The 25,324-nt window shown below is 43.2% G+C and overlaps 2 protein-coding genes across 6 annotated transcripts in view; one reads left to right on the top strand and one right to left on the bottom strand.

Moving 5' to 3' along the window:
- Astn1 (astrotactin 1) overlaps positions 1-9,464 on the bottom strand; it is a 318,227-nt gene extending 308,763 nt beyond the window's left edge. For all 3 annotated transcript variants that reach the window (NM_001430009.1, NM_001170603.2, NM_001430010.1), the window contains 1 exon segment: positions 8,949-9,464. In NM_001430009.1, the coding sequence (NP_001416938.1) occupies positions 8,949-9,231 (283 nt within the window). In that variant the 5' untranslated portion in view covers positions 9,232-9,464.
- A 6,061-nt stretch (positions 9,465-15,525) lies between these two features.
- The window catches only part of Brinp2 (BMP/retinoic acid inducible neural specific 2), a 100,746-nt gene continuing 90,947 nt past the window's right edge, over positions 15,526-25,324 (top strand). The window contains exons 1-2 of one of the 3 annotated variants that reach the window (XM_087580090.1): positions 15,568-15,843; positions 15,992-16,335. The gene's annotated coding sequence lies outside the window, so the exon portion shown is untranslated. 3 annotated transcript variants of the gene reach the window in all.

The following is a 25,324-nucleotide window of genomic DNA, read 5'->3' as shown; positions in this document are numbered from 1 at the left end:
AAAACAGTAACATTATTGTTAGATAACAGTGGTCTTTAATCTTGTATCATAACATGATTAAGTCTTCATAAATGTAGTTCTGAGTAAGAAAGAGAGGAATGTCAAGCACACCTGTTGTCCTAGCACTTTAGGCAGTAGAGACAGGAGGATCAGAAGTTCAAGACCACCCCACACTAAATGAGTCTCATTCTCTAAATAAATGCATAGATAAATAAAAATGTAAATATAGTTGTGGGACAACAAAGTGACTTGGCAGGCAGAGGTGCTTGCAGACAGCCCCGAGTTGATAAATTCAACCCCTCTAATCCACACAGTAGTAGGAAAGAAAAGACTCGCATAAATTGTCCTGAGAACCCCCCACAAGTTTAATGTTACATGGAGCACCTGCGCTCCCACACACATGCGCACACACATGCACACAATGAACACTTTTACGAGGCAAAGGAAGTAGAAATTAGGAACAAAAATAAAGTAAAATAGATGCCCAGATAAATTAATAAAGACTTGGAAGGAGGAGGGCTTACATAGACTCGAGATAAAACTAAGCTGTGAGTTGGGGAATATTTTTAGCATAAATCTCTACATTGCGATCACAATAAATACACACAAATAAACACAACAAAAAGTAAGCATACAAAACTTACATGCAGCCTTCAGCAAAAACAACTTCTTTGACAAACTGAAGACATTCTTTTAAAAAAGGAGACACTCAGTGTATGTTCACTAGGACTTCTAGCAAAAATGAACTTGTCCAGGTACAAATCTACAAGAAGGAAGCTGTTGCAGACATCAAGGGGATGGGTATCTTTAAAGACAGACAAAGAAACAAATAAACAAACAAACAAACAAAAGCCCACAAATGTTCCGTGAAAAACTGGGAAATGATGGCTATTACCCAGTTCACTGTTGGTCCTGCTGTAAGCACACAGAATCAGAGCAAGAATCCTGCCAAGATAATAAATGTGTGCATTAAACGTATCAACACTTCTAGGAGTCAAGATAAGTTCCTGAACATGTGAAGAAAAATTATGAGACAAAGAAAGACACTGAAGAAAAATACACCTGGATTCAACTTCAGAGACACATTTCAGTTCTGCCCAGAGTCTGAGGTTAAGGAAGTAACGAGGAGAAGGAAGACTAGGGTATTTTGTAGGATGGTCCGACTACTTTATAATGGCATAACCATGGATATATTATCACGCAAGAAAAATGAGAGGCATGAGCATTTACCAACACATGTAACTTGACAGTGCCAAGAGCCAACTTGAATGCCAGGGAATTAAAATAAATCACTTGGGGTTGGGGATTTAGCTCAGTGGTAGAGCGCTTGCCTAGCAAGCGCAAGGCCCTGGGTTCGGTCCCCAGCTCCGGAAAAAAGAAAAGAAAAGAAAAAAATAAATAAATCACTTAGGAGGTTCAAGGACCCTAAAATAGGCTGCAGAGTGTGACAAAAACATTAACTCTGCCATAGGTGTCTGAATAGTCTCAGGAAAGGCAGTGAGGGGTACGTGCTGACTCAAGCAACTTTTGGAGCGAGTGATGTTTAAAACTGAAGCAAAAGAAAGTGTACTGAAAACTGTACGCTCACTGCTAGTCATTTCCCGCAGGGTGCGGGCAAGCAATTCTAATACCAGCTACAAAGTGCAACCTGGAAATGGAAATTTAAATAATGGGATGGCAGATGATCAGAACAGGGTTCTCATTGTGGCAGATAGTCAGGAGAGAACCGTAGACTGACTCATGAAGGGTAGAATGGAGTTAGAGTTGTCAGTATGAACTGAGGCTTAACTTGATATGCCTACACGTGCCACCTATAGAAGTGCTCTCTGCATTCATGTGTGTACGAGTTATTAAAACACAGTTTGTCCCTTTGTTGTGCCAGATGACAAGGTAGAAACGATTTACCTAGTTAGTACACAAAATAATTCTTCGTGCCTATATTTTGTTTTGTAATATTTTCCAAAAAGGAATCAGGGTCTCTGAGAGAACTATTTCAGGTGCATGTGGGGAATATCTGAGATAAACCTAGAAGAACTTACGTTGACTAAAAGTAAGCAGTGTTCAAAACATAAAACCACACTAATAGAGGCATGTGAACTACACAGGAGCCTACTGACAGAGTACCCATTAGGCTAAGCTAGAACAAGCAACTTGTGCAATAAAACCAATAGAATGATATTGAATTAAAACCCCAAATACAAAATGAATATTTCCTAGTATATAAAATAAGTATTTATGAATCCACTTGTTATGAATGAGTGCATGAATAAGTAAATAAACAAACAAACAAACAGGAAATACAATTCTCCCATATAGGATGATTCTGAATAATGCAGACACTAAGTCTATAAAATAAGTACTTTAGTGTGGTCTGTGGGCAATGTATTGTGCCAGAGTTGAGTTCAAAATGGGAAGAAAAGTGAACCTCTATAGAGGAGACCTCACAGCACAGCCTCACTAGGTGGTCAAGATCAACAGCACCTGTGATCAGCCATGCTGATATCATATAAAAATGATAGAATATTCCTTCTTCCTCAAACCTCACATCTCTTCTAACTACTGGGGAAAGATCAGAGGAATCCAATGGAAGAACCTTCTACGAATGACTGACCAATACTCTTCAAACCGACAAGGTCATTAAGAACAAGTCTGAGAATCTGTCATTGGCAAGGCAAGCCTAAGGAAACAGGACAAGTAACGGAATGCAGCATCGTACTCAGGACCCTAAGCAGAAATCCAAAAGCTGGTTCATCAGCTATGTCAAGAACATCAGACTAATATAAAAGTTTAACAGGAGGAGAGCCTGAGTGGTCATGTATCTATGTTCTAGTTAATGAAGCATGCCTTTCAAAAATAAAGACCTAAAAAAAATCCATCTTCAAAATTCCTTTTATCCATCCCTTTCTCACTAAGACCTTTTATTCGTGATGATTCTGCCCATTTTGTTTTGTACCTTCCTTTGCATAAATTTTGACCATTCTGTACCTGTCCTCACGTAAGACGACTCCATCATACATGATGACACATCATGAGTGTATGAACATATTTACGTCCTGTCTTCAACTATCGGCGCTTGCAGGTTTTGCTATTACCAACAACATTGCTGCAAATACTCCTGTTATAAACTACAGACTTTCTCTGTGATGCAATATGTAGCTAGAAATGAAACTGCTTGGTCTTTGAGTGGTCACATTTTCAACCCCACTCTTAAAAAAGTTGTGGTATATCAATCCAGATTTCCTGGAGCAATAATCTAATTGTTATGAAGTGTTCTGTGAAAAGAATCTTCATGGAGATGTTTTGATTTTTCTCATAAAAATTTTAAATGACATCATACTTGTAATAAAAGTAATAGGGTGATAGATGTCATGCAATTCATTAGAAACCATCATAGGCCAACATCCTGGATAATTAACCTGCTGTATACAGTCTGTGGGCATCTATCTGAACGTGGTATAAAAGTGAAGGAATGAAGATTTGGTATGTCTCTGCTGAAAATGTACCGAGTTCTGTCCTCATAAACTGACATTTATCTGAGAAACTCCTAGCCATTTAATTTTAATCATATTCATAAGGAGGGGAGGAAGGGAAGAATAAAAGAAAAAATTGTAAGGGGAAGGAAGCAAGGGAGGGAATATGTGTGTGTTCACACATATACATATGTATGCATGCATATGCATGTATATGTCTTCGCTCTATAAAACAAGACCTCAATCTTCCCTCCAAAGAGGAATAAAGAAATTAAGCTCGTATTTATTTTTCTTTCATAAGCACCAATGTCTTGAATTTAAGCTATGTCAGCAGATCTTGAAGAACACTTGAAGCATCATAAAAATTCATCATTCCTGCATTCAAACCTCCTTTGATGTAAAAAAACTACATTTCCATAGAGAAACAGTAAATAATAACCCTCTCAATAGTATAAATTAGTGTGATCTGCTTCTCTGTGTTGTTCAAGTGCGGAAACCTCCAACTTAAGATTGCTGTCATTCATCCCACCATGCCTCAGATGAGGCTGCAATTCCACATAAACGTGTTCACTGCTGATCTTAATAGTTCACTATATGGAGAAGCAAGAGAAATAAAGGAAATACATCTTAAAGTTCCCCCTTTCAATGGGAGATGGAGAGACGTGTGAAAAGAAGCTAGGGATAGTGAAGTGCTTCACTTGCTTACTCTGAGTCCAAAGCCCACCTGGAAGGAGAAAATGCTGTCCAGTGTTAAATCTGAAGCCAGTTCCTCACTACATGATGGCTCACTAGGCTCTGAGGGTACATTCTAAGCAGTGCAAGACCATATAACGAAAGTCAGAAGCTTCATATGGGAGCTAAACATGGTATTTTTGTATGGGCTCATGCTTCTATCCCCCTCATGCTCTGTTCGCATTTCGAGAGGGAACTTCTCAGAATACTGGCCTAGTATCTACATCAGCTAGATTGTTCTTCATGCCTGTGGATGCCATGGAATACTCCAAAGCAGTAAAGGAACAGGACTGGAAATAAGAATTCCCCCAATTCATAACCAAATCAAACGTCTTAGGTGTTTCATGATGGAGTTCACCCTCTGCATTGAGGCTTGTGTGAGGAAAAACTCAGTGGACAAAGTTCTCCTAGAAGCATTTGCACACAGAGGATTTCTGTGTGCAAAGCAGAGGAGTCTGTTTTCTTTATCCTTGCCATTGCTAGGGATCATTTATTTATGCAAAAGGATACTTTTGAAAAAGATTAAACCTTACAGCAAAAGACATAGAGAAAGGACTAAATGTCATATGAAGTCACCTAAGTTTAAGTGACAGACAGGTCAACCCATTATTAACAAGTGGACCCTGAACTCTTTGTTTACCCCAGTGATCCTCAGTCTTTTCCACTGCTGGAAAGGATGGTAAACCGGAGGCTGACACCACATCTACCTTCATAGCCTGTTCTTTTAACCACCACACTGGGCTACTCTAGATACCTTTGACAGCATCATGTATGTGGGCCCATGCTGCCCCAACACAAGCGGATTTATCCTTAGGTGTACTTTCTTCCATAAAATCCATGATAGGTAATGCATGATACCGAGGCTCAAGGACAAGCTGTCTCTCCATTAAGGTCTATACATGCAAAGGTTCAAGAGTTGATTTGAAGCAGAAGAACCCTCTTCAGCTATGATTGGGAGTTATAGTGCATCTCATTAATAACACTGAAAATCTGGATGGCACTCTTTACATTAATGTATTCCAAGATCAAATATGCACCCAAAGCAGGAATGCCTGCTTCTATGAAAGCTAAGACGTTTAGTTGAGATATTAGTATGGTAAACGTTTGAAATCTCCCAAGAGGATAATATGACTTTTGTACTCAAATACTTTTTAGTTAGAAATTGCAGTTACTTTGTCATTGTTTAAGACCCTTGAACACACATTTAAAAGCAGAGCTTTAGATTATCTGACTCGGAGTTGCCTGATGAGTACCCTAAAGAAGAAAATCTGCCACCGTAAAATTCATATTTGTGGAAAGACGGGCAGGGCAGAGATGGCAGGACCTGAATATGAATGTTACAATTCAAAGCCTTGTATAGCCAAAGGAGATGTAACTTACAGTACCTCCTTACCCTTGTACCACACTCTGTAACTTGCACCTCGCAGAACAGGAGACAAGGAATCTTCCTACACTACCACATCTTACATATAAAATGGACAGGGCTGATAGCTGAGATAGCCTCTGGAGCCCGTCTCACCGATTCCAGGTCAAGTCAGCCCTCGTGCCTGACCTGTGGAGAGCCCTACTCTCCGGACTCACATGAAGTCCCCACTCTTCCCATATCTAGGCTCCGCTCTACTCAGGGTAATTCCATACATAGCCAGGTCATTCCTATATTCAAATATTCATAGTCACCACTCTCCTGTTAACTAACCTTTCCACGTGACCTCAAATACCATCACTTCTAGACAAAGCCAAGTTAAATCTACCTTTGACTTTGACTTTATTCATATATATATATGCATAATACACATATACATATATATGTGTATGTGTATATATTTACATATATATTTGCATATATGTGTATACACATATATATGGTTGTCTTTGTAAAAATAACATACAGTAGTGTTCCAGATTATTCTGGTCTCTGGAGGGGTTAGGGAAGGCTTCACAGAAAGGTTAAATGGGTGCAATGCTCATACACTAGGACATCTATGGGTAGGGAAAAGACAAAAAGCCCTGTAGGGAGAAGAAGTGAAAAGTCTTTAAAGGATCCCGAAAAGATGACTTGGAAGGATTGCTAGGCTTGAAAAGTTGGCAGCAAGATCACTTACTAGATATCCTTGCTTGATATGGTTGATAGGACTGTGTTTAACTCATTGAAATGACAGGACTTGATCTTCGAAGCAAAAGAAAGTCAGCACATGCTTTGTTGTTTATTCTCATCTTTTCTCCAGGGGTGGCAGGACCTGATTTTGGTCAAGGTGCGGCCAAGCACATACTCATGGGAGCTGCTCTTTCTTCTCATTGGAACATCTATTTCCTTGGCATTCTTATGCTCGTCAACATCCAAACACCGAGCTAGGGATGATTACTTCTCTCTCCAGCACCTTTGTGTTCCTGGTGAGGAAAGAGTATCTGGGGCCAGGGATGTTGTAGTCAACTCTATGCCCTGACAGTCCCAAGGAGAGCTAAGAAGTATGAGCTTCATAAATTCCCATCACTACTGCCTGCAAGCTCATCTGCTACTACCAGACAAGTGCGAGACGAGATCTCCACAAATTATTCCTTCCCTCTCTGTGACTCCTCAGTTGCAGCTCTCAGAACCACAACAGTTAACTTTAAGAACAAGTATCCTTCTGTCTGTCCTCCATGAACTTGGACTCCTCTCCCTTTCTGCTCACTTAGATGCTGCTCCTCTGAAACTCCAGCCCAAAAGGGACAGACAGACACTAGCAAATCAGTGGTCCTGAGCGTGTTGAGGTGTCTGGGAAGTTGGAGAACAACCATGCACTTTCTGGTCCTGAAGTGAAAGTGTGTGTGCCTCTGTGTAAGTGCCTTAGTACAGCAGGTTACCATAGCAACCCCAACAGGGTGCTGCAGTGGGCAGCTTCATACAGAGGCGCAGAAAACCAATTATTGAACCTCTAAGCTTTGGACATCCAGCTCATATAGGTCTGCCACGCTATACAGGCCTGGCTTTGGAATTCTTCGAAAAGTGGAGTTCTGAGTGGCTGCTAGCCCAACCTCCCCTTTTCATCCATGTATGCCCACCTTTATGCACAGTAAATACTGCATGCAGAACCACAAACATATAATTCTCCACATTCATTCTCACAAAGCACGACGAACAGACTGAATTTGCACATCAGCATGACTTCAACACAACTTTATAGCCACTGAATAACTCAACAAATTGTATGCTGTAGTGAGTAGCATATCCACGCTGTTCCTATTGCTAGCCAGCCCCCAGTCTTCATTATGTTACTGGTATTTTTCCTGCAAAAAAATAAAATAAAATAAAATAATCTGTTCAAGTGTGTAGGTTGGTTTCACTGAGTTTAACTGAGTTGCAGTCCAGGAACTGTAAATGAACTTTTCATAGGACCAGGCAATTTTTAAAATTACTTCTCCACTGTGGCTCAGAAAGGGGGGCTTACTCACCTACTCTTTATGCTCTCGGTATACAGATGAATCTTTGTAAAAAAAAAAAAAAAGAGCAGGGGGAAGGGTTCTAATTTCACCTGTGGTTTCAACCTACACATGGCCAGTAGGGAACCATGTTCCTACAAAGTGAATTTGAGTTTGTAGGACATTAAGTAAATGTGAGAGTACCCTGGATTGATTATATATATATATATATATATATATATATATATATATATATATATATATATATATAATGATTTGCCTTTAACCCTTCTCCTGGACAATATTGGAATGTGTGAAGCATATTGTAAGACTTCATAATTGTACTCCAAAGAAATGGAGTGCACAGTTAGTTAGTGCAGGCAGCATGGAAAGACATAAAGCTTCAGATGGAAAAGTGGAAGAATGTGTTACCTACGTCACAAGAGCCCGTGATGCTTTGCAAGGTGTAGTAATGAAAATAAGAAGGGCAGTGTCAAAAGGATATAAGATTCGGGACCTGAAGGAATTTTGAGACCTAAGAAAATTATGAGAAAGGGATCAGAGAGACATAAACAAAAGGAGAGAGAAGCCAGTCTGTGTGCAGGAACAGCTATACCTACCTAGGGTGGTTTAGAAAACAGAGGAGAGCAATAGTAATAACTGGGCCACACAGTTGGGCCATTTCCTTAGGAGACACTTTAAAATGTCATGGAGATGTGGAGGCACCCGAATAAAGAGGTTCTTAGATTTAGGTATGAAGGTACAACTTCCTAAGATAAACTCTAGGTACATAAGAAATTTGTTTGGAAGGAAGGGTGTCCAAGCCCTGATGAGTATCAGCCCTAGCAGTGAAGTATACACATGCTGGCAAGATGACCACAGAACTCCATTTCCTAAAGCCTGGGGGTGGCTGTGGGTGGGTATGGGTGCCCAAGGATGTGAAGCAAACAGCTACTAAGCATGTGGCATGCAAGCAGGGAGAGAGGCCTATGAGAGTTGGGCTAGAAACTGACGCTGTTCAGATGTGCTCCTGAGTGAAAGCTCCCAGCTCAAGGCTGAGGAAGATTTCAGAGACACTCTAGCAACCTGTTCCTTTGGGGCAAGGCAACTGTGAGGGAAGGGTCAGGTCTCCAGAGTGGATTTGGGGAGACATCAGGTGCACTGAGGCCCAAGTGCTGGCCAGCAACTGTGTGTGAAGAAAGGTCCAGGAGTGGGGCGGATCCAGGAGGTAGTGTGGGGGAGGGGATGTGGCCAAGGCAAGTGGATGTGTCGAACGGGCCGGGGGAAAGGGGGGGGTGCGCCTGTCCAGCGCCTCCTCCGGCCTCTTCCACCTTTCCCGGGACTCACCCAGCACGAAGTAGGGTAGCTCCGTGTTCTCTAGGTCGTCCACTACGACCATTTCTCCGGGGAAGTCATTGCGCACAGAGAAGAGAAGCTTGGGTTCGGAGGCCGAGGGACTGTGCATGATGCTCAGGTCGTTCTCGCGCAGGAAGGGCAGTGCCGACACGGTGATGCTCTTGAGCTTGCACTCCAGCTCCTTGGATGGATCCACGTCGCCGGCAGCTGTGGCCAGCACGGCAGCCGGCCCCCAGCAGCAGGCGAACAGGGCGCATAGCCCGGCTAAAGCCATCTTGAGCCCTGGCCGCCTTCCTCCCAGCGCTGCGATGGTGGGGGAGGCAGCCAGCAGGGAGGGAGCAGCGAGCAAGCAAGGGAGGCGCGGGGGGGGGGAGGTTGGGGAGGGGACACGGAGCTCGAGAGCCCTGGTCCCCGAAATGAGATGCTTCTCAGAGAGCCCTAGGTTCCAGCGCTGAGGTCTGGAGAGCCCGGCTCTTTGTTTCCCGGAGCTGCTTATCTGGGGAAAGGAAAGGGGGTTGGGGCGGGAGGGGGGGTGCGAGAAAAAGGAAAGAAAGGATGTTGGGAGGAAAGAGGAAGAGAGCTGGGGATTCTAGGGAATCAGGTCAGCCCCCAGCTGGCTGATGATGCTCCTGCCTCTCTCCTCCTTTCCATCCCCCAGGCTCTTAGTTATTAACTACCTGCTCTGCATTTTTAAAATTGCGTCTTTGTAATGCAAAAATTTCTCCTGTCGCAGCATCATCCAAATCGCTTGGGAAAAGGCATACACTGGCACACACCTTAAAGGGCTCATCTTCAAAAGCAGGTGTTGGGGGTTGGGGGTGTCTTTCTGGATAAACATGTACCCAATGTTTTGGGGGATTTGTGGGTGTGGCTTATCCTTTTTCTTCTTGTTCTTCCTTTTCTTTTTCTCCTCCCCTTCCCCTCCTCCTCCTCCTTTATCTTCTTCTTCCTCCTCCTTCATCTTCCTCCTCCTCCTCTTTCTCCCCTCTTCTTCCTCTTAAAAAAAAAAAAAAGAAAAACCAACTTCTTTGTTGGATTGGATTTGTCTGTTGGACTAAGAGGATGTTGAGATAAATGTATACATTTTGATCCAGTATGGATTCTGCAGAAGAGTTAAATATTCGCAATATTGATATTAATAGAGCAATGAAAAAAACGATGAACAACAGAAAAGGAAGTCGATGTAACTCATACTGTTAAACAAAATGGAACTTTTGCTTGCAACTCATGCCTCGTTTCATCTCTGTCACAAATGCTATGCACCATAAGCAGTTAAAAGGTGATGGGGATGCGGTGATTGACAGGGAAAGCCGACTTAGCCCAAATGAACGGTAAGCATTCAAGTTTAGAAAACACAGGAAATAGAACAGGGTAGAGAGTATGTGTGAGAACTAAAGTTTCCGAGAAGCCATAATCCATGGGAAAGTAATAAGAGAATATTTCGGGTGCTTGTGGTGAAGGTCAACCCAAACTCTGTCAAGAAAGGAACAGGGCGTACTTAGCCCCACTACTAAGTATTCTTAGAAACACTGCTACCACTACTATCCAAAGTTCATAGAAGTTCTGTTCCAGCCAGGACATTCTGATGTTGTCCTTAAATGCTACATGCCATAGATGATATAAGAAAAGCAACACTTGGGGAATTCTGGGATCTGATATTTGGCTGAACTTCAACATAGGCAATGATTGTGTTTAGTTCTACTCTGGATATGGAAGTCACCACCTTCCCAACTAGCACCCCACTTTGAAACAATTGCTATCCCAGTCTACCTGGGGTGACTTCTTGACGAATGCGAATGTGAGCCCTTTACAAAATAAAGCTACAAGTCACACATTTCACGAGATTTATCTAATTGAATAGTTCAGTCTAGTTGAACTAGCCATGTTTAAGGTCACATTTAAGAAATGATGAATTGATATAAGTTTTGTTTCAAAACCTGACATGTCTGAAAATTAATGCATGTGGATATTACCAGGTTGTCATCGTAAACTACTGAAAGGGGATACATCAACTAACGGCCCTCAAGCCATCTTCACTGTTCCCCTAAGAGTGCTGAGGACATAGAGTCCATGAAATCCTTCCCTCTTCTCTAGCATTGAGAAAAGCATGGCACATGGAAAGGCAATGTGATTTGCCGTGGGATAAAGACAGGAAACACAAGTGGCTCTGGAGTGTGAGAAATGGAGTACAACTATCAGATTATCTCTTAGCGAATTGGTTTGTTTAACAAATAAAGAAACTAAAACCAATGAAGTAACCGGGGGCCTGATGAGATCAATGTACGAAGAGTGTGTGCAACTCTAAACACGAACAATATTTCTTAGATGACAGCAATTCATTCAGCTAAATGAGCATCCATTATTTTCTGGGCATCCATTAGAGTATGGGCAGAAGGAATATTCTTCCTAGTCCTGAGTAGTACCTACCCTACTATGATTTTTTTAAGTCATCCTAATTTTGAAAAGATCAATTGCTGTGTTTGAAAGCACAAGTGTAGCACTGGAGGGGTGGCTTCCCACAAGTCACTATGGAGTCTTCTTAAAATGCCACAGTTGAGAGTGTTATATATTGACATCTTGAATAGTTTCCACAGAAGAGTTTAACAATCCAGGATAGGGGAACAAAAAGACAATATATTTTGCCAAGGCACGTGGCTTTTATACACAGGGATGTAATCTCATATCTTCCACTTTTCATGAGTTAAATACCTAAAAATGGCGGTAGAAATTGCAGCTCACAGAAACCAGAGTATCTCCTGGGTGATGCTTTACATTTAAGTGAGATGAGAGATGCGGGTGAGTCCCAGTCATCTCTTATGTGTAGAGGTGATGTAGAGGTGAAGCATCATCTTCTGTCAAGGCTTGCCCTCATACCCTCCTTTGGAGGGGAACTTGAACCTTGCCCATCTTTAGTTTCTCATGAGTAGAATAAACTCAATTATCTTTATCCATACCCCATGCTATAGATATTATACCTGCAAGTATCTATATTATTTAAAATATACTACTTAAATATAAACTCACTAAGTATATTAAATAAAATTATTTTAAATAAAATATATTATTTTAAAATACCAAGTTTTGTAAGGTGTGTGACTTTTCCCCTGAGGTCCACTGCTTTATATTTAAATGTCAGTGGTCCCTCTTTGTGACTCTTATACCTTTGGATTGATTTCTTTATAAGCCCATTCTATACCCAAATACCCATGTACCACAATTCTGTGGTTTGGAAATTTAAAGAAGTTTTCATTTCTTACGCTTATTCCCATAGATTGATTGCTCACTGTGCAGTATTTCATTCCTTGATCACACACATACACGCCAATGAAAATGAGTCTGTTTCCCATTCTCACTCCTATGCCCTTCTCTTCAAATGAAACACAGTACCTTTCATTTCTTAGGTTATCCAAACTGCTCAGATAAATCTCCAGTCTCACCTTGGAAATTTCATCATTTCCTGTTCTCATCACTCCATTCCATTCACTGCACATGCATGCACATGTGCACTCCCACAAACACACACACACACACACACACACACACACACACAGAGAGAGAGAGAGACAGAGACAGAGAATAATGCACACACTTAAATGCATATACACATTCAGTACAGATACTGAAAGCGGTGCCTTGCAGTAAATATTCTTATTCATAGTATTTAAACAATAATACTAATACATAAATAATGCATTATTTGCAGGGAGCCCATGAGAAGGAAATGAGATTATGTACACAAAGGATCTCACACATTCAGACATTTAGTTACTGTTCAGTGATAGCCCTCACCACTGTCCTGTTAGATGATATAACTGTTTCAGACAGAAGTGGGCTTTTGAAACATTGCCAAGAGAATTTCTACACTGTTGGTGTAAAAAGGTAATGTAGTGATTTATACTCCTTGCTCTTTACACAGAAGAAATGACAACATGTGTGCAACAATGATTAAGAGATGGGACTAACTCAGATGACCATCAGCTTCATGTATTAGTGAGTGAAACAGTATGGAACAGAACCCTGTACTCTAATATTCTATATTTTCAAAACTTAAGAGCAAGTACCATTCTTTGGAAGTTGGTGTCTTAGTTAGGGTTTTATTGCTAAGAATATACAACACAACCAATGTAAATTTTATAAAGGACAGCATTTAATTGGGGGCTGGCTTACAGGTTCAGAGGTTCAGTCCATTATCATCAAGGCAGGAGCATGGCAGCATCCAGGCAGGCATGGTGCAGGAGGAGCTGAATTCTACATCTTCACATAAAGGAAGCCAGGAACAGACTGAGCATCCTCAGGCAGCTAGGAGGAGGGTCTCCAAGCCCACCCCACAGTGACACACTTCCTCCAACAAGGCCACACCTCCTAATAGTGCCACTGCCTGGGTTAAGCATATGCAAACCATCACAGTGGGTATTAGGATGGTAGCTCTCTTTGGGTACTTAGAAAATTTACTAAGAAAGAACAAATGTTTGCTTCTTCTAATGTGGGAAATGATGTGAGTAGTAGTTACCTCAACGCACATACTCCCTTCATCAGACGAACATTTGTGGATTTTTTTTAATGTGTGTTTTTCTTCATTAAAATATCATGGGTGATTTAAGAAAACACAGCCAAGTTTCTTGATTTTCATGTGATCGACTGTAGCTTCCCTTGAGAAATTCTGGCACCTTTTTTCTTCCCAGTTACATCTGTTCTACCATTTGTTTATTTCCCCACTCCCTCAAGTTATTTCACGAGAACCTTGACCTTGGGCCAGGCTCTGCGGGCCTCCATCTCTAGGAATCTCGGGAGCAACCAGCTCCAAAATGGGGGAAAAGTTAAACTCTCAGCATGTCACCTAGATATTTCATCTTAGTTGAAGATCTGGGGACTCCGCAGGACCACCATTCTCTGGCATATTTTATAGTTAAGACTCCTACATCATGCAGGAGGAATAACTTGGGCTAGATGCAGAAGAGGAAACAAGTGGAGGTCAAATATGGTAGGAATGGGGGGTTTGTATGTAAGAAACAGTCTCTTGGCTTCCTCACCCATTCAGAGCATCTGGCTAAAGGAGCAGTTTTTATCTAAACCAGATATATCCTACCTCTACCTACATCTAACCTCTGCCCTCTTCTTTTACCTAATTCTTTACAAAACAATCTCTAATGTTGCTCTTGACTCAAGGAAACCAAATGGAGACACTTGTCTCACTCTGCCTATTCTCCTCTCCTCTCTCCCTCCCTCTCTCTCGCATTCATTCATATATATATATATATATATGTATATATATATATAGTATATATACACACATATATAGTATATATACACATCCTCATCACGTGACTCAGTGGGCATTCCCCCACATCCCCTTACCAGTTTCAACCTCCAGCTCTTTTGACCTTTCTTTAACATAGCTCTTTCCAAATTTAGTATAGTTCATCAGTTAGTAGGATGCATTTCAGCCTCACGCATATTACAATATCAAAAATATATTATTCACACCCATCCAATTAAAGTTAATATCTTTATCCCTCATTCTCTCCTTTCCCTTTCTCCCTCCCTCACCCACTCCCCAGACTTCCCTTTCGTTTCACAGGCTCAGCAAACAGCACCTGCTTCTCAGAAACAAGGCTTGTCCTGTTCTCCTTTCTCTAGTCTTCCTTTAAAAACCCGAGTCCCTCTTCCTGACAGCCACTGGAGTGAAAGGAGACACACAGAAGGAAAACATCACAGGCAAAACAATTCTCTTTTCTTTTTGGATGCAGGCCATTTCAGAGGTCTCCCCAGAATCCCCAAGTCCTCCTCCCTGATGTTGTCCGGTGTGGGGTGTGAGGTGTCTCAATTTAGCTGTCCAGCGATTCTCTGCCTAGCCATCTTACCGCTGAGGTCCTGTGATCTTTTGCCTCCCTCTTCTCTCTCTCTCTCTCTCTCTCTCTCTCTCTCTCTCTCTCTCTCTCTCTCTCTCTCTCTCTCTCTTTCTCTCTCTCTCTCTCTCTCTCTCTCTCTCTCTCTCTTCCTCTCTCTCTCTCTCTCTCTCTCTCTCTCTCTCTCTCTCTCTCTCTCTCTTGCTGTGCGGGCGCTTGCTATTTCTCACTTGGGGGCTTAGTTCTAATTAAGTAATTCAGGAGGTTTAAAAGGCACAGAAAAACTAAATGAAACCTCAAATTAGAAGGAAAATGGCTCAAATGGGTCCCCATCTCTGGGAGTTCTGGTTAAGCAAGCAAACAAAATGGGCTGGGACGAATGATTATTGTAACTCAGAAGACCAAAGCAAATGTAATTAGTTCCCAGTCTACTTCTTGTTCCTCATCCACTGACACTTTCCAACCCTCACTCCCAACCCCACAAGCAGTCGCGAATTTATCCAGTTCTTCCTTATCCTTACTGGGGGGAAAAGTCGCTGCCGCAAAGCTGGGAGGGTTAACAGAGCTGGTACCCTAGCCTGCCAGCTAGCCAAAGGAGATTGCCGGTAGGCCTCAGAACCCGCCCCCTGCCAGGCTTCTCAGCCAATGGGCGCCTGTGGGGAGTATGGCCCGGAGTCCTATTGGCTGCCTACCTACGTGCATAAGAAAGAAGGAGAGAGGCAGGCAGGGCAGCATTGTTATCTTAAGACACTCATCTGGTGTCTGAGTCTGCAGGTGACACTGGTTAGGTACGGAGCGTGAAGTCGGAGTGGGGACGCACCGGGCTGCAGCTCTAGGATGGAATCCGCCTGCCTGCCAAGCGGCTCGCGGCTCAACCCGCAGCGCCTCCTCTGAGCTCGGCGGGTTCCGGAGGACTTGGGAAATGCACCTGCCGCGCGCTCAGAGGACACCAGCAGGTCCTCAGGCAGCCGAAGGAGCCCAGACGCCCGAGGAACCGTTTCTGACCATGTACAAGGCACAGATTTCGGATGACAGGGCGGGTGAGTCTCTTTAGAGTTGGGGGAAAAAAAGGCAAGATCTTTGGTTTCACCTCGGTCGAGGGACAGGGGACTTCTCAGTTGGCCTCCCACTTTCCTCACCTCTCCCACGCCGCGTGCGACCCAGCCTAGCGCTGATCCCACTTCACAGATGCTGTGGGTGCCTGGGATGCTCGCTGCTCCGTGGCAAGGCAGCAGGCAAGTGGTCTAAACGCCGCCGCCGCCGCCGCCGCCACCGCCGCCGCCGCGGCAACAGCAAAGCCCAGAACAGGAGAATTTGAAAAGAGACATCCGTTCCCTCTCACAAGCTGAGGGGGAGGCATTCGCATTTCCCCAAAGGAGAAAGAGCCACAAGAAATCATGAAGTAAAAACTTTGGAAGGCTGCCACTGGAGATGTTGCACAAAAACTGGGCGTCTTTTAGGAGTCTCCTCGCAGTCCTTGGTGTTTTGGGGAGCAGCTGATACAGCAAGAAGGGCTCTTACAAGGATTCAAGGTAATCGTGCGGGGAAGGGGGGGTCTGTATCCCCTGGGTTTTCTGTGTCACCTTTCGTTGTAATTTTGATGAGTCCTCATTCAACCCTCTTGTCTGGTGCCTGGCAATTGCAAGCAAAAAGGAATAACTCCCATTCCATCCCCTAGTTTCTGTCAGGTGGAGCTTAACAGTGGACTTTGCGTTTGAGCTGAGTCTGGAATTGCCTCCTGGTGTCGCATGGCTGTCACAGAGCTTGGGCACTCTGCCTGACCCATATTGTTTTTTGCCTGGTTTAAGTCCTTAAAGTTAGTGCAACTCCCATTAGCTTTGGAAAATTCATTCGGGCTCCATAATTGCAGAGGATGACAAGGACCTTTGCTTGCCTAGCTGATGCTGGACAGAGCTGCACAAGGTTCACTGTGTTTGGGGAGGACCCTAAAGACCTAGCATTGTATTGTGCAATACAGCTGTATTCACATGGTCATAAAGCCCTGTAGCATGCTTTAGAGGCCAGTTTATTTCTTCTATGAACATATAATGAGGGACCAAAATAATTCCTCGGAGTGAATCCCGTAGTCTCCTTTGGGTGATAGAACAGAAACCCCAATCGATTGAGTCAAACCTGGTAGTGCACTGGAGACACTACAGGGGGTGGGGGGGATATTGCTGTGCCGAAGGGAAGGGTCTGCTGAGACCATCAGATTGTTAGATTGTTTCCCTGTTCATACACAGGCCCGTGTGTGTGTGTGTGTGTGTGTGTGTGTGTGTGTGTGTGTGTGTGTGTGTGTGTGTGTTTTCACAGCTGTACGAAGAAAGCTGAAACTGGCTGCTCACAGAAACACTAAGCATCTCTGCCTAGACCTTCTCGGGCCATGATGCCTGGAGTGTCCCTGCCCAGTAGGAGGATGAACTTGTGCACTGCTATTTTAGCCCAGAGGAGTTCTCTCTTTACCAAGCAGTCTTTCTGCACAGTACATATTTATCCAGGGTACATAGACTTAAGCCAAATATTAACTAACAATCAACTGGATGCACTGTAATGTGATTGAGAAGTCCTTTCTGGAAAGAACCATATGTATGCTTTCCCCTGTCCTGGGAGCAGGTTGCCCTGAGTAGGAACAAATGTGCTAAGAGAATATCAATTATAAAATAAAACCCGAACCTTATCCAAAAGGGCCAGTGATATTTTAGCATAGGCCAATAAGGTGAATTAAACGTATGCTATGAGTCAAGTATTTTGTCCCAGGTCTTCTCTAGACACATGCATGTTGATTCCTTTCCTTTCCTCACCCCCTGTCCAGGCTCTTGGAAGATATGCGATGCCAGTATTAACCAGGCAGCTATAGGATTCTACTAGATCCCCTGGGGGGCAGTCTGATGACATCAGGCAACAGCTAAAGTGATGCTGGAGTCTATGTGTTTTTCCCTCTTGATTTTGCACAGTTGTATGCATGTTTTTTTGTTTATGACATGGCCCTCTAGAGTTCCTTCTCACCTGGAATGAGTTGCTATGTAGCTCGGAGAGCATGACCAAGCAATGCTGCCACAGTGATCTCTCTTACCAGTACCATAGCTGCTATCCACTCTGGGAAAAGATGCATGCTTTTTGCTTCTGTCAGAAAAGACAGGATTTGAAAAGATGCCGAGCAAGGATACTGTGTTTGAGGGTAAGAGAGCAAACATCAGACCAGAACCTTTGCTTCTGGAAAACAGCTGGTTTTAAGGGGTTTGACAGTTGGGCTGCAGCCATAGGGAAGCCAGGAGCATTCTTGACTCTTCTTTCTCCTTATAAAAAAAATGGAGTTGCCTTTCCTTTCCCAGAATGGAGTGGTATGTGCTACAGTGTGAAAATAAGAAAGACAGAGGAGGGGAGTGTTGGGGAGGACAGAAGGAGCCTTTCTTCTTGTGTTGGCCTGGTTTGGGGAATGGGGAACATCTCTTCTTGGATCTCAAGATCCCATTCTGAGTGTTCCTTTCTGGCCTCCTGACAGGTTGTTTACTGAGCAAAGCCAGAGGGCACAGAACATCCCTGCGTCATCAACTCCTGCTGATCCCCTTCCCCAAGGTACAGGTTCATACCTGGGGAGCACCACCTTGGACCTATCCCTCTGAGAGGGTGCTCCAAAATCCCTCTGCACTCACAAACAAGAGGCAATCTGAAGGCACTGGAGATAATGTGTGGGCACTTTCTGCTGGCTGGAATTTCAGGTTCCTAGCTAGTGTTGAGGCAAGCACAGTGTAGTGTTACTTCTGAAGTTCCATTCTTCCCTCTAATATGCCCTTGCATATAATTTTAAAAGCTGGCAACATTTACAGAGGCCGTCAACACAATCCTCAAATGGCTTATCGTCTCCTATGTCTTTGGTTACCCTAAGATATAGAGCCGGAATGATTCCAGTCGTCTTGTCGGAATGGGGAGTACAGAGCACCCTAGGAGAAGATCTGTCTTACACGGGACACACAGCAATAGGAAAACTCATGGAGTGGGGCCTGGATCTTACTGTTTCTTAAATAACTTCAGTCCCATGGGCTTCTTCTCAGGCATGGTTTCATCTCAGTGTTTGTGATCTGACTTGGTTGCTTTATACTTTACAAGGTTAGAAGGCCGTAAGGGTCCTCATCTGGCAGTATGTCAGGGTAGAGAAGGATAAAAAGCCTTAGGAAACTTTGCCCTCATGATTTTGTAGTCTACTCGGGAAAATAGGCCTATGCCCAGGCCAAGGTAAGTGATGATGTAAGTTCTCAACAGAAGTTCAATACAAGAGAAGTCAAAAGGCTGATCTTATTAATCACCCATTGATCTGCACTAATAATAAGAGCTATCAGTATTCCACAAAGGGAGAAATAGAATTGAGCTATGAGAGTTAGAGTGGAATATTTTGGGTAGGCAGAGAGGGGATAAAGGGTTCTCATTGATCAAACCCCTCACTGTAGCACAGGGAGAAGCTAAAAGCAGTATGGTCTGCATGGGTCTTTGGGGCCACCTCTCTTGCAACCTGGAAATCCTATGTATCTGGGTTAATTGTATTAAACATGAATGGTCTAGCAGAAGTTGATCTAGGACCAGGACAGGACTGTGAAATACTGGGCATATCGTTAGGCAGTAAAAATGTTACCTGGCCTTCCATCACTCCCAGGTCTAATCCACATACAGTGGGAAAAGCTTTACTCAAGGTCAGAGAGCACATCAACTTCATATCCAAAAAATTTGAATGAGGATGTTGGGGAAGGCAGGCAAATTTCAAAAGAACACGAGAAGAGACTTCTCATATTTTAGGATCCGAATCCTTTAAGAGAGAGCTTTGATTTCCTCCATTTCCTGTTTCTCCACCCAAATGTTCCTCTTGGGGTTTACTTGGAGCCGGCAAAATGCCAAAGCCCTTAGGCATTTAGCATTGAGCAGAAGATTTTTCAATCTTAAGATTCTTGAGCATGCCCATGTACATAACCTCTTGTCTCTTCTTCTCTTTCCCTTTTAATAAAACATACGCTGTTGCAGTCACAAAGAAGGAGACCACAAAAAAGCAGGAGGGGGTGGGGAGTGGTGCTGCCCGCAGCTGTACCATGAGGTACTGTGATTGTTCGGCATAGCAAAGAAGGGAGAGGCATGGTGTCAGCCTGGGTAGAACCAAGGGTAGTCTAAAGGCTGCTGCTGTCAAACAGGAGAAGGCTCCAGCCAGCAAAACACACATACACACACACACACACACACACACACACACACACACACACACACACACACACACACACACACACATTCTAGGAGTAGACCTCTCTCCCAGAGAAGATCATGAACAGCATAAGCCTATGAGAGGACTAGCTGCTCAGCGATCTTGGTCTTCAGTTGGTTTGAAGCATCAAGCAGGCTGCATGCCACTGTGTGAATGACTCCATTCCTATACGGAAAGCTCCCATTGGGCATGAGAGGAGAATGACTTGCCACAGTTCACACCATAACTTCTCTGAGGTCTGGAGGAAGTTCCCTGGGAGCTCAATCTCTCTTTGTACTTTAGCCCAGGAATGTAATCTCAAACCAGATCTAAAGAGACATTAATGCTCTCTTGAAGATCCTACCGTAACTCTACCTGTCACTCTTGTTTCTAATAGCACCCCAATGCTAATGACCATTAGCTGAGCTGTGCATAACATATCTTCTCTCTTTACTTCTCAGAAATGTACACTGCCATGTTGAGGGTTGAGCCAGAGCCACAGGCACATGATGTGTAGTTCATAATTTTGGAGGAAACCCTGCTCTGTTTGGGAAGAAAGTGTCAGAAGGCTAAGTTAGGATGGCTGCAGTGGGCTAGCCTTCTCTAACATACTGATGCGGGCTGGTCCTCTTTAAATTATCACTCTGATCTGTGAAGGAAAGTAGAACAGCATCACCATAACATGCATCATCAGTGACTGGTCCAGTCCCATTATTTCTTTTTCTGAAACTCACTTGCAATGCTAAAATACCTGGGTTGCTGGACTGGGTAAGATGAGGCGCCATTGCAGGCAAAAATCCACCCAAGAAGTTCATCCATAGGTAGCTCAGGCACTCTTGAAATTTGTGCTGGGACTGTGAAATGCAACTTGGGTTGAAAAGAGTTACTTTTTCAAAAGCCATATAAGAAACTATAGAGATGTGGCTCAATGGATATAGTCATTGCCTAGCATGCTCAAAGCCCTGGGTTTCATCTCTAGTACCATAGGAACTGGGCATGGTGACACACACCTGTTAATCCTAGTACTCAGGAAATGGAGGGAGGAGGATCGAAAGTTCAAGGTCATCCTCGGCTGTAGAGAGAATGGGAGGCCTGCATGGAATATAAGAGACCCCATTTCTAAGAACACACACACACACACACACACACACACACACACACACACACAAAGACAAGCAATGTAAAATACACTACCTTTTACACTAATCTTAGATTTAAATGATGTAATATTTCAGATATGCTGGGTTAAATAAAATCCAGTTAGTTTTGTTCATTTCTTCCTAGCTTTTGATATATGGACCAGAAGTTAGATTTCCATCTGTGGCAGACACTGCATTTCTTTTAGACAGTGCTGGCCAGGCCCTGCAGAGAAGTAGCAGGTTAATGGGGAGAAAGGGCAGAGCTTGAGACAGGAGGAGCCAGAGACATGAAAAGGAAGAGAACTGGAGGGAGAGGTCAGAGCAGCCCAGAGGGAGCCTTTGGGCGTGTACTTCTGAAATGTAAAAGCAAGGAACACAAATAGCTTCCATGGCCTATATTTATTTGAGGGAGGACCTAGCTAACTGTGACTCAGCCCACCAGAAGCTTTTGTAAATCAATATAGTGCTCAGCTCACATGCCCAGAGTGAGTTTGTGAGAGGCCTCTTGGTTTAGCCTGTTTTTTATTTTTTCCAGGGGAGGGGGTGTAATAGTAAAAATAACTAAGTCGTCTTCAGGATCTTTCTCCAAAACAAGAACATATCACCAACAGTGCTTAATCTCTGAAGTCCTTCCTTTGTTATCTCTGCCACTATATGACCTCCCCTTCTGTGACTTTTTCATTTCTCAAACCAGACATGTTTTAGTCTGATGGGGAGAAAGAAGATCTACCACTGTATTTTCAAGATTATTTATCAAACTATCAATTAAAATGGGAAGAGGCAAAGATCACATTTGTTAATTATAGGTTGAAATACTATTACCCCTTCATCATAACTATGCTAGTATTGTTCATCATTGAGATAAGCTTTGGACATGCCTAGAACTTTTCTCATATTTTCTTAGCCCTCTATCGTTTGCAAAAATGCTCTCCCAAGCTCTATTTCGCTTGATTCACACAACACCCCTGGGGAGCAATTATTATCTCCTTGCTATGTCTTCCATGATCCACCTTCAGATTACTTTTATGATTATATTTTCTAATCCTTCTCTTTATATGGTCTCTATTCAGTCTTGCTTGCAGTTTTAAAATATGAATTGTGTGAAAGAGGCATTATTACCTCTCAGAGCCTTGTCTCAGCGGGGACAAAACCCTCTCTTAGGACGTTGTTCTTAATGTGAAATAGAGTAGCAAACGTCACTTCAGTTCATTGAAGACACTGAGCAAACGCTATGCCCATTTCCTCATAAAGATCTCCAGTTTGATACACGAACAGTTTTGGTGTCCCAAACTAGGCTTGCAGTTAGTTTACTCCTCAAATACCTGCTTCAGCAAATGACACCATCAGATCTCCAGGGACATGATAAAGAATTGTGCAGCTGGACTTAATGGAACACATAGGTAATCTTGGCATGGGAGGGGAAGGCAGAAGGGTCAATGAAAATTCAAGGCCAACATCTTCTACACAGTGAGCTCCAGGCCAACCAAGACTGCTAGCAAGAGTCTGTTTTAAAAATCAAACAAACCACTACCACCACCACCAACAACAACAAAAACCTTGTTGGGGAAGAGAGCTCGATTTGGAGACTTGAGGACTTGAGTTCAAATCCCCAGGACCCATGTGAAAAACAGACAGCTAAAACCAATGCAGAATAGCTGCATGTGTCTGTAAATGCAGTATTGGGGGAATAGAGATATGCAGATCTGAAGGGCTCACTAACCAGGCAGCTCATCTGAAGTGACAAGCTTCTGGTTGAGTGAGAAACCCTATCTTAATAAGGCTGAGAGCAATGCAGGAAGATACCAGATATCCCATTCTGGCCTCTGTGTGTGAACAAATAGGCCTGCAGACCCACACACTCTCAGGTATGCACCACATACATGTATGCCTTCAAAACACACACACATGAAACAAACAGGTGAATTATACTGGTCTCTTACTTTCTCTCTCTTACTGTTCCCCACCCTCATGCAATCAATCAGCAACTCTGCAAAAAAAAAAAGGTATGCCTCTGGTAACTTTTGGAAACCTGCATTCCTGGTCACTCTTGCCACTCTCTGAAGTCAGACCCATCCCTTTTTGCCTGAACCTTCCTGCATTTGTTCTGTTTCTTGCCTCCAGGGCTAGCCAGGGCAGCCAGAGTGATCTTTCAAAATGGTAAATTTGATTATGCCTCTCCTCTCGTTGCAGTTCTCCTGTGGCTCCCCACAAGCGTCAGAATGAAATCCAAATTTCTTAGCCTGACAAACAGAGCTCCTTCGTTAGCTGGTCCAACAGTCTCTCTGTGTGCCTCTCCTCCTTTCTCCCTTTCCCACTGCAGCCTGCAGTGAAGCACCCAGCACCCTGGCTCTTAGCTGGGCCATGGTGTTTCTGACAGTGCCCTCTGCTGTCCTACTCTCTGCTTCCTGGGGGTTCCTGAGCCTCAAGACTGTAAACATTATCTCCTCTGTGTAGGCGTCTCTGAGACTCTGGGACAGAATTAATTGCCTCCTCCTCTGTACTCCTACACGTCTTGCTCAAATCTCTCTCACTCTATTCACCACAATGTAATGATTCATTTATGTAGCTTGGGCCGTGGTGTTGACATTGGGATTCTAAGACACCGTTCTTCAGAGGTATTCAATACAGGGAGCATATTATTGGAATGTGAGCCCTATCCTCCAGCACAGGAGATTAAGCAGAGGCTAACAGACACCAAAGCCTTGTCCTCTGGGTTCTTCCATTCTGGGGAACATGTGGCTCTATGATTCATAGGGACATTGTTGATAATGGCTGACATTTTCGTAGCATTTATGTGTCAGGCCCTTTAGTGAAATCAACTCATTCACTTATCACAGTGATTCTATTCACAAAGTTCATCCTTTCTATCTTACATAAGATAAATCGGAACTTCAGAGACATAAAAAACCTATGGCTGGAGAGATGGCTCAGTGGTTAAGAGTGCATGCTGCTCTTCCAGAAGTCCTGAACTCAGTTCCCAGCACCCTGGCTGGACAGCTCAAAACTACTTGTAATTCTAGGTCCAGGGGTCTAATACCCTATTCTGGCCACTATGAATATCTGCACACATGTGACACATGTGCAAATACAAGCACATACTCACTCATAAATAAAAATGTTTAAATACTTTATATTTGTAAATTTGATATGTAAGTATATGTAATGTATATTTAATATGATAATATATATTTAATAAATATATAAAATATATTTATAAAGAACTGTATTTAACATACATTAAATGATTTATTTTTTATATATCAAATGCAAATAATATATTAAATGTAAATTCAATATATATTAAACATGTTTAACAGAAAGTGGGTCAAGGAAGGGAAACTAGTCCAAAGTCACTCAGCTATAATGTTGGGGAGTTGGTATTCCACAAAGTTTAGGTCTAGAGTCCATAAGCTTTATTATGGTCTTCAAAAAAAAATAGCCTCACAGGCCAGTAATCAAATGAGACAATTTTAGGAAGTGATAATGAAACAGAGAAAAACAGGATGGTGTAGGAGCGCCTGACTAGACAGTGTTCAGGGAAGAACTTTTACTGGAGGTTATATTTAAGTTGAGGGAACTTGTCCTGAGAAAGGAAGTGGTGCATCTGGATTGAGAATAAGGAGGAGTCTGGGCATTCAAGGAGGAAACCAGGGTAACTGAGGCTTCTGTTGATATGGTCCAAAGGGTATCACATTCATTCTACAAAATCTAGGGGAATAGTGACTAGTCCCGATGCTGCCAAGCTTCCCCTCCCCCCCCCCGCCTGTTTGATCGTCCAGTTCTTTGAGGTGACGAAGACATCTCATAAAGCATCCAGCTTGCTGTTCTTGCCAAGGATAGAAAGAGATGACGCGTGAAAACACACGCACATGGGCGCGGACACACCATGACTTTGCCAAACCACTTTTATTTTCCTTTTTTCCTGTGAAGAAGTGTCATTCAGAACCTTAGTGGGGCAACAGGCTCAGCAAAGGTTGGAGACAACCCAGGAGTATGAGCAAATGGGAACAAGGTGAAAAATGAACTGGACTAGAGGAAGAAAGGGACTCAGTCGGATCCTGGAGGCTCATCCAGAGGGGAAAGCTTACGAGATGCTACCAGGTGGCAGCCTTGTCATTGCCAGTCTCCACAGACATCCACACGCCCATCTATCCATTTGTT

The sequence above is a fragment of the Rattus norvegicus genome, chromosome 13, assembly GCF_021556685.1.
Source record: "Rattus norvegicus strain SHRSP/BbbUtx chromosome 13, alternate assembly SHRSP_T2T, whole genome shotgun sequence".
Taxonomy (NCBI): domain Eukaryota; kingdom Metazoa; phylum Chordata; class Mammalia; order Rodentia; family Muridae; genus Rattus; species Rattus norvegicus.
This window is presented reverse-complemented; position numbering and strand designations above follow the sequence as displayed.